The sequence below is a fragment of the Lutjanus erythropterus genome, chromosome 3 (genome assembly GCF_056507025.1).
Source record: "Lutjanus erythropterus isolate fLutEry1 chromosome 3, fLutEry1.hap2, whole genome shotgun sequence".
Taxonomy (NCBI): domain Eukaryota; kingdom Metazoa; phylum Chordata; class Actinopteri; order Lutjaniformes; family Lutjanidae; genus Lutjanus; species Lutjanus erythropterus.
In genome coordinates, this window is record NC_139319.1 from 18157010 (window position 1) to 18167042 (window position 10033).

Below are 10033 nucleotides of genomic sequence, written 5' to 3' on the forward strand. Positions count from 1 at the left end.
TCATGGAATACACTGGATTCCGATATCGATACACTGGACAATCCCGCAAATGTGCTTCTCAAATACATCTGACAAAGCTTTGTAATGAAGGCAGGATATTTCACAGTACAATAAACTTAATTGTCCAAAATTACATAAGTAAACAGCAAATTTTACTGGTATTTTTAATAGTTCGAAATAACTATATGTACAAAACACAACACAAATAAAGAAATATACACTATATAGGGCTGTGTATTGGCAAGAATCTGCTATATTCAATGTAATCAGGTCACAGATAGGTAAAAAAAAAAAAAGGAGATTATTAGCAGGATTACAATTTTAAAATTAATTTTAAAATAAAAAAAATGCTTTGCTACGGTATAACAATACTCCACAAATTTCACCAAACCACTGTTCATGATGGCCCCTGGAGGAAAAACATTCTCACTAGTGGACATTTCAACATTATTTTGTCTTTAAATCAGAAAACAGAAACAATACAACAATCAAAACAATCCCAGTACAGTGACAGTACTGCCTTCAGCTTAGCAAATACTGTCATCATCCAAGAATTCAACTCAGTTGAAATTAACATTGACAGGTAAGACCAAATGCTAACATTAGCTACACAGGCCAATGGCTAACACTGGCTACACAGACCAATGCTTAACATTAGCTAAACAGACCAATGGCTAAGATTAGCCACACAGACTAACTGCTAATGTTAGCTACACACACCAACCAAAGCGACATACACCAAATACTAACTAGTCTAGCTAATATTTGATACACAGACCAACTGCTAACACTAGCTACACAGACCAACCAATAACATTAGCTACACAGATCAACCGCTAATGTTAGCAACACAGACCAACTGCTTACATTAGCTATACAGACTAACCCCTAACATTGGCTACACAGACTTACTGCTAACGTTAGCTACACACACTGACCACTAATGTTAGTTACATAGACCAACTGCTAATAATCTAGCTAACATTTGCTACACAGACCAACTGCTAACATTAGCTACAGCCGTTAATGTTAGCTACACAGAAGTCCAGTTAGCTGGCTAACCTTCAGCCAGCTAGTAGTTGTCAATACTACAACGAATACTACTAAGGAACTCACATTTACACATAACAAAGGAAGGAATATCTAGACAAATAATTGATAAACCTTGAACAGAAAACATTATACAAGGTTGATCAATTTCACCATATTTGGTATTGGGATAATCAAAAAGTAACAGAAAGTAATGAAGTTACATTAAGCGAATATTGTGACAACTGGATTAGGTTACTTACTGCATTTTTTTTAACAGGTAAATAGTAATTGTATCAGAATATATTTTTTAAAGTAACCCTTCCAAATCTGAACTTGAATTAAGAAAAAGGATAAAATATACATAAAATTGTCTATAAAACAAACAAACAAACAAACAAAAAACTAAAATAATAATAATAATAACAATCTATTATGTTTTGTCAGAAAATAAGTTTTCATTTTGGCACATCAGCTGATACTGATATATAGCAATATAGATCTGACAGGACAATATCAGCAGATAATATTGGCTGACCAATATATCTGTCAGCCTCTATTTCTGATTTACCTCATTTTATTTTCACACTTAAGCACTAAAGACAAACGTTACCTGTTACTTTACCCTCATTACACACCTTTGAATTTGTCTTCTTACCTCCAAAAACTGGAGTATCCCCCCTTTGGAGTGACCAAGTCGGTTAAATAGGTGAATGTGGTGTATTTCACCCTCAGTTTGGCCTGACAGGTTCTACCAGCAGACTCCATGTTATAGACTGGCTTTACTGTGATATTCCGTTAATTGAAAAATGATAAATCAACATTGTGGAGAGAAACACCATCATTACAACGGTTTAACCACCCAGCACTGGTCGCCACTTGTTGCAACGTCAGACTCCATCTCTTCCAGTATAGGAGGGAGGGAGGATTAGAGGAGGGAGGAGGCATCGGGGGTGCTCCGTCACATCCTCTGTCCATATATGGGCATGAAGTTTACACGCAGCGGGGAATCCTCTCACTGGAGCTGATGAATGGGGAGGAGGGCCGAGGGAGCTGCCAAAGTGTATATAAGGAGAGAGAAGGGAAGTCGCTGATGTGAAATCCACAGCAAGCAAATACCTACCAACCGAGGAGCACAGAGAGAGACGAAAAAGGAATAATTTGCTTTTTACACCTTTTGACACAGACCACTTTGGATCATTTGTTGAAAAACCATCATCAAAAGGGGGGTTGAAAGAAAGCAGTCATCTGCATAATTTGTTTTTTACGTTTCACCCCCCCTCTTTTTTTTTACCCTTTTCCCTTGGAGAGAGACGGACTTCTAAGTGAATCATTATGTTGAACAATATGGATTTGAATGCGAAAGATTCTTTTTACCCGCAGTTTGAGAATTGCAACAGTTCTTCCCTGGGAATGGAAAACAGCGTGCGGAAAGACAACCAGGAGGTGTATGTCGATGCAGAGCGGGGGGTACCTGCCCAGTTTGGCCACGGTGAGTTCGCATCTTTGCCTGCATGGTCGATGAAATGTGCATGCATGTGGATTTAAATGTTTTTAATAAGATAAATAACTCTTTTCGTGCAGTCGTGTAGCCAAAATCAAGGCGTCTTATCAAGGCAATCCCGTGCCAAAATACGCACGGGTGTTTATGTAACGCAGATTTTATCCCTCGTTTAATTCCCAAATAGACAAAAAATAAAGTTTCCTCTCTTTCTAATTCAACAGAAGGAACCCCTGCAACCCTCAAAACCGAGGCTTCCAACTCGGAATTTGCTTTTAACCCATGCGAGTGCCCAAAAGACACCTACACCCCCTCCTCGCTCGCCTACTCTGGCAGTTTCTATGTTGAGGCATCTCAGGGAGCGCCGTGCAGCACCGAAACACTCCTCAACATGATCACCGAGATCGTGGGGATATCCACGCTGCCACTTTCAGAAGTGCAACACAGCGGCAGCAGTCGGGGAACTTATCCCTCGCCTGCGCCCATGGACAGCAGCAGCAGCAGCGGCAATTTTGGAGACGTCAAGAGGCAACCGTACACCTGCTCCTCCGGACCCTCTCCTCCTGTGTACTCTCCAGACCAGACGTGCCCGAGGTACGCCACGGACGATCAGCCGGGCAGCCAGGCCCAAGACCCGTCCACCTCCCAGCTGAGCTTCGCCTCCTCTTCCTCCTCCTCCTCCTCTTCCTCCCGAGCTCCGGCCCAGAATAAGAAGGATGAACCAAAGTCAGAGGCCGCGTCTTTCCCCGTCGTGGTCAAGAATGAGTTTGAGAGCAGCTGCTACGAGTGGGGAACCTTTAACAAGTCTGACTGTTTGGAGACGAGTTTCCAGACTGAAACCTTCCCCATGTCGAGCGACTTCCCCCCCGACCAGCAAATGGATGTTAAGGAACTTTTAGACACGTTTCCCCCCCTTTGTCCCAACCCGGAGATGGAGTTTAAGGTGGAGGGTGGTATCAAACAGGAGCCATGTTTCTCTGACACCTGTTCTCAGAGCTACTCCAGCCCCATGTACAATAATTACCTCCCTCCACCTCCCATGGGCCTCTCCTCCAACCTGAAACCCTTCCCCGAGCCCCCACAGCCATCCAACCAGTGTGATTCCTTATACACATCACCAGCTTTACCGAGCACCATAGACTCCATCCTCTACTCTTCCTTGTTGCCAGATTCTTTTGCCCAAAGTTACACCACCACCACCCGGGCGTCGAAGCCCCCCAGGGCCAGAAAGAGCCCCGCGGCCTCCCACGGCCCCGCCAAAGAGAAACCCTTCGCCTGCCCCATGGAGAGCTGCGACCGGCGCTTCTCCCGCTCGGACGAGCTCAACCGGCACATCCGCATCCACACGGGCCACAAACCTTTCCAGTGCCGCATCTGTTTGCGCAGTTTCAGCCGTAGCGACCACCTCACCACCCACACCAGGACTCACACCGGGGAGAAGCCGTTCTCCTGCGACGTGTGCGGCAAACGGTTCGCCCGCAGCGACGAGCGGAAACGGCACGGACGCGTACACCTGAAACAGAAGGAGAAAATGGAAATAAAGCCACAGGTGAGCACCGGCGCATGGCCGTTCACTCTTCCCGAGGGGATTTGAAGACAAGGGGGCCATGTGTCCTCTCACACACATACAGTATTAGGATCTTTCCGTCTTGGAAGATAAAGCCAGCTGACTACAGGTTGATGTCTGAGTTGGTTTGACTGGCAAGCCACACTGAGGTTTTGCAGTTTGTTTTAAAGGGAGAAAAGAGGACTGCTTCGGCCTTACTGCCTGCTGCTGATGCTGCTGACTTTATGCAAAAAATATGCATAAGTTGTAAAAGTCGGTAAACAGATCAACAGTGACTTGTTGCTGTTACCTCTGCTGCGGCATTGCATGACTGCTGTTCAGCACCTCTTCATCTGGACAGCTCCAACCAACCTCCACCCTGGAGCCTCTGAGCCTGGATGGATTGCACTTAACAGATTATTAATATCTCCATTTAAGATTCTTATTTTCTGCTTTTAGCATTCTTAGAGCAATGGTTTGGACTATGTTTCTTAAAAATGCATGTTTATGTCAATGTTTTATTTTCCTTTAACTGGAATATCCAACCACTGTCAAGGTACTGCTTCACTCCACAGTGAGTGAGGGGGGTTATTGACATGAATGTAGGCTAACATATTTATGGCTCTGACCATAAAGCTGTCCATCTTTGATCAAATTTAGTGTTTGTTTAACTTCTTATCATTTGGCTGTCAGTGTTTTTTGTCATTGGTCTTTGTGTTGTGTTAACAATTGTTTGGATTATTACAATTGTGAAAGATATATCATAAATGGGAAATAAATATATTTGTATTACTGTACTTCTTTGTATTTTTATAGCTAACTGTATATTTTACATTTATCACATTTGAGCGTCATTTATCGAGGTGAAATGTACTCTAAATCATTAATAATGTCTTGGTTTTTCGAGGGCTATTGTTTAGTAACACAATATTTTAAATGTTACAATTTGATATCAGAAACATTTTCGCACTTCATCCCATTGTTGGTATGATAAAGAGTTATTTCATTGAACTGCTGATCTTAGATTTAAAAGGGACCAGTATGTTAACTAGTTCTGGTACGGCTTTTCAACAAAAATGATTTTACAGTATGTACAGAAGTATGTTTAATCGAGCTAGAAATTGACTAGCAAATCATATAAACATTGCTTTTGAGTAATCAGGTAGCACACATTGCTGCGAGTTTCTGTGGACTTTACCTTGGTGATGAAAGAGGTTTGGACTCCTGGTATCTTTTTGTTGGAGATACTGTATGCTGAACTGTTCACTTTAGCAAAAAAAAAAAAAAAGAAAAAGAAAAAGAAAAAGAAAAAAAAAGAAAAAAAATCAAAAACAATGTTGAGAGTTTGGTGAGATTGTCACCAACAGGGTACTGCAAAAAAGTAATTTAACTCGCCTTAAGTTATATTAACTGTTCAAGTAAAGATTTTGTACATACACAGTTTCTACAATACTTTAAATTAATATTGATGTTGTTATTTTTATGAAAAGTTTATGAACAAAATAAACATTTTCTGGAAACAGCAAGTTTCTTGTGCATGGTTCAGAGTGATCAAAATGACTATTTTTCTCATTCTCACATTGCCCAATCTGTTTCATGCAGCATTCAGACCCCCCATCAGAGCATTCAGATGAGTGTATCTCTTCCCAAAATATACATTCTAGCAGTCCACCTGTGGCACCACACTGCAGCCCTAACATTAGACATCACAGCTCTGCCCTGTGACTCAAACACATTAAAGTGAATACCATATTACTCACAGTGCTGTGATTCTGAATCCCCTCGACTTCAAAGATCACTTTTCTCGCGTTGTAAATGCAGAGATGAACACCATGGGCGCCATGGTAATCGCTACAGGAAACCTGTTAAACAGGACATTTTCTTGCCATGTCAGTGACATGATCCGATGCTCTCAGTTCATTCATCCCTTTTGTTCGTTCACTCATCCATTTCTGCAATAAAAGGATATTAATTTCCACTCAATTGCTGAACACGATTACGGTCTATTATCATGTATTTTTTTTCTCTCACAGAATGGTGGTACTGAAGTCTCCTCTTGTCAAAACTGCCTGTGCATTCTTGTAAATGCAGTTAATGGTCTCTGTGCCTTAAAACCTCTCCACTAGAATAAAAAATTAGAGAGAGAAAAAAAAAAACAGTGCGAGCCATTGGTTATTTTTGTAATAAGGAGAGGATACAAAATTTGTATGTTACTACATGCAAAGAAAAGACCCAAACGGACCAGCATTTTCACGTAAAGTGACACTGAACTCTGAAAAGCATAGCTCAGGTAATGTTAAAAGGCAGAATATGCAGGATTTTTTAGTTGCTGTAAACGCACCAGAAAGACAGTTGATTGTAGAATCTCATTCCCAGCACGGTCGGCAGGGTTACTTTAAAAATGTAGTCTGATACAGTTATTGTCTGTTAAAAAATGTAGTCAATACCCTGGTCCAAGTATCACAATTTTAAAGTAGCATAACTTTAGTACATAAAATGGATAACTTTCCATTCATTTTGGATTACCTAAACACCAAATATGGTGAACTCGTTCTGCCAAACATCTTTTATGTTTATTGTTAGATTTATTTATTGTTTGTCCAGCTATTTCATCCTTTGTTAGGTGCAGATACACATTTAGATTAATAGCAGTAATAATGTGCTTTTAAATGTACTTTGTAGATATAACATTCACACTTCACACTTAAGTGCCAAGTGAACTGCCATAAATTTCTTTTGGGGCTTTTGTTTCTACCCACACACCATCCAGTCACCAGTATCGCCACCTCCAGTCCCAAAATATTTTCCAGTAGCAGTAGTACTAATAGTAGTAGTAGCAGTAGTATTGATAGGTTAGCTACATAATTGGATTTCTGTGTTAGCAGTTAGCGTTTGGTCTTACCTTTAAATGTTTATTTACATTAGATGTATAATTCTTGGATGATGAAAGCATTTTCACAGCTGGACGGTATAATGGTCACACTTTATTTTACAGTACACAAATAGGCTGTGACAAGCTGTACTTTCTATTAAATCAGACAAAAACATAGAAATAATATGTTCCTAACCTAATTGGACACCAAACACGATGGTACACTTATAAGCCATAACAAGGCGTACTTTGTGTCAAACTATATTAAAACTACAAATATGTTCTTTATTAGACAATATTAGACCCTTATTAGACTTTATTAGAGGGGGCACATTACAACAGAGCTGAAGTGTATTATTTTCCACTGTTAGACCCTTATGTAGAGGGTAATTAGGGACACATTATAAGAGAAGTGTACTGTAAACTAACCCAACGGAGTAGCAGTTAAGAGATTTCACTTTAGTTTACAGTGCAGTTCTCTTGTAAGGTGTTCCCAATTATCCTCCAATATACCATCCTGTAAAATAAAGTGTAACTGGTAAAAGTTGCACCGCACTGTGATGCTGTTCTCCCTCTCTGATTGACAATGAAAGCATTTTTCACTGAGGCCATGAGAATAAATTGGCAACTGTAAAATGAGCAAAGGTCTCGCTCGAGATCAGAGTGGTGTTGTGAGACTCATGGTAGTATATTGCTCTGTATTTTAAAGCGTATTTTAAATTTGAAATCCTACGAATAATCCTCATTTTTACAAAATGTATCTGCAATTTGATCACATCTTTTTTTCCCTGTAACTATTACGGTATACAGTTGCATTTTCTGGTATCCGAATTATGTAATCCTGCTGCTTGTAATCTGGTTCTCCCTGAGCCAGACTTCCAGGTTATCAAATACTGTCTTTTTGGGTTGGTTAAGCGTCTCAAACACAGCAAAAGAATGGGGGAATAAAAAAAAAAATACAGGCAGAGAGTAGGGTCTCTGAGATACAGACACCACCACACACTTCTTAGTGGGCCATATAGTGGGATTATTTTTATATGAGTCTATATTGTTTTTAAGGAATATCCTTCATACTATGGCCTTTAAGTCAGCAAATGTGGCTCATTTACAGTACAAAGTGTACATGCAAGATATTTTGGGGGAGAACCCTGTTGTGTCTGTACTTAAAATGGGATCTCAAGATGCTTTGTCCTCTGTGCATCTTTCAAGGATGCCAAGATCTTGCAATCTGTCATTGCAAGCCATGCAGGCATGTCTTACCAGGGACTCCGTGGTGGTACGTAGGACATGCATGTGCCCATGACGCAGTTGGCTGGCAGAACACTACTTCGCTTGCCCACGGCAGTGCGTAAGTGCCTGCGTTGTCTGTAGCTGACAAACATACTGTACCAGTGTGAAAATGCAAGCTGCCACATGGAGCACTGTGAATAGTATGTACCCATCCTCTCCTGTCCATCACTCATCATCACTTACAATAGCACAGAGCCCAAGCAGCATCAACACACACTCCCCCCTATCCATGTTGTTTTAGTAGCAAACATTGTCCAGTGATGGATAGTTGAGGTTTTTGAATTGCAGCGATGTGCAGTCACAGTGACCATTATCCAGACACTTGAAGACTGAAGAGTTATTGAACTCTGGCCACTGATGGAATTTCTGCATTTGTACATTTGGAAGCTCAAACTCACATTTGCATACTGTAAATGGTCCTTGATATATCTACAGCATGTGCGTACGGTTTCAGCCGTGTCGTCTTTATCGAATACGTTTACAATGTCATAAACCTCCCTAACTAACTCATGCTTTGATACAGACAAAAGACATAAATCAGTTCTTTTCCTCTGTCTGACATTTATGTTTTTTACTCCTCTAGATGTGTGTAATTGCTGCAGCCATTAAGTAATTGTGCAGGGAGGGCACATGACCGCCACTGAGAACCATGCTTTCTCAGAATGTGGACCTCTGCTGTGAATGGTAGCACATCAAGTCCATTAAATCCTTGCCAGGATATTACTAATGCAAATATGTTAACATTAGGACTGTTGCATTTGGGGGGTTTATCCAAGGTCTCTGTGTGTGACTAACATATTCCATATGTAAAACCATGAACAGATGCGATTTCACTTCTTCATTGTCTCATCCAATTAATCGCTTGATGTGGGATTGCTCCTGGATAAGTCAATGGGGCTATTTATCTGCGGCACCAAATGAGTACTTTGGCTCAGGATTAAATAAAAAATCCTTAAAAAATGACAGTGAAGGCTTAGATGGGCCCAAATTCTGAGGATAAGTGTCACTGCAGAATGATATGTACTAACATGTTCATTACTTGTGAGCACAAGCTTTCTGTTTCCTCTGATTGGCACACAAAAGTTTGTTTTTTTCCGCATAATCTATTTTTCAATTTCTTTTGCGTCATACACAAGCAAACACTGACCTTGTAACACTGAGTAGGGGAGTGCGGGGATGAAAGTACAGAGGGGATTGCTGTAACACAGACTTTTCTCTTGCAATGTGCACGTCAGGAACACGCTGTGAAGTCCACACACAGAACACCCCATCCACAGCTGAAATCAGCCCAATCTGATCAGTTGTGTTACAGCAGGAAAAAAGAAACCTTTTACTTGTAAATAAAAATGCAAAATGGAAGTGTTTTCTTTTTGTAAGCTAATGTTTATTTGTTGAAATGTATATCATATGTTCTATCAATCCATAAGCTAAGTAATAGGTTTAATTTATCATGCTGGCCTATCTTTGGCGCTAGCCAGGGTAAAACTGACATGGACAGAGGAGTGACAAAATTAACAGTGTTACTTTTCTTCAGCTGTTATTAAAGGTGCAATATACAATTCAGCTACACCAGACGTCACAAACAGTTATTTGCTATATAAAGATTTAGTAGATTTAAGGCATCCTGAGCAGAGAATGACGTCACACTCCATCTGTATACGTGTTGTTATTGAAGTTTTTCTGTTTATCTGTGATGGCTGTCATGCATGTTCATGCAACTGTCTTGAATTTTAGTTAAAACAGAACACTAAAATATGTTTCTGAAACCAATTTATCACTGTCTAGTTTGACAGTT

General features: G+C 40.4%; 1 protein-coding gene across 1 annotated transcript; it reads left to right on the forward strand.

Annotated features, from left to right (window-relative positions):
• Window positions 1-2069: 2069 nt before the first annotated feature.
• Window positions 2070-4873, forward strand: LOC146329871 (uncharacterized). The gene is made up of 2 exons (XM_084712820.1): window positions 2070-2521; window positions 2755-4873. Exons 1-2 carry the CDS (start codon window positions 2365-2367, stop codon window positions 4122-4124), a joined length of 1527 nt encoding a protein of 508 aa, XP_084568946.1. The 5' UTR covers window positions 2070-2364; the 3' UTR covers window positions 4125-4873.
• The last annotated feature ends 5160 nt before the right edge of the window (window positions 4874-10033 follow it).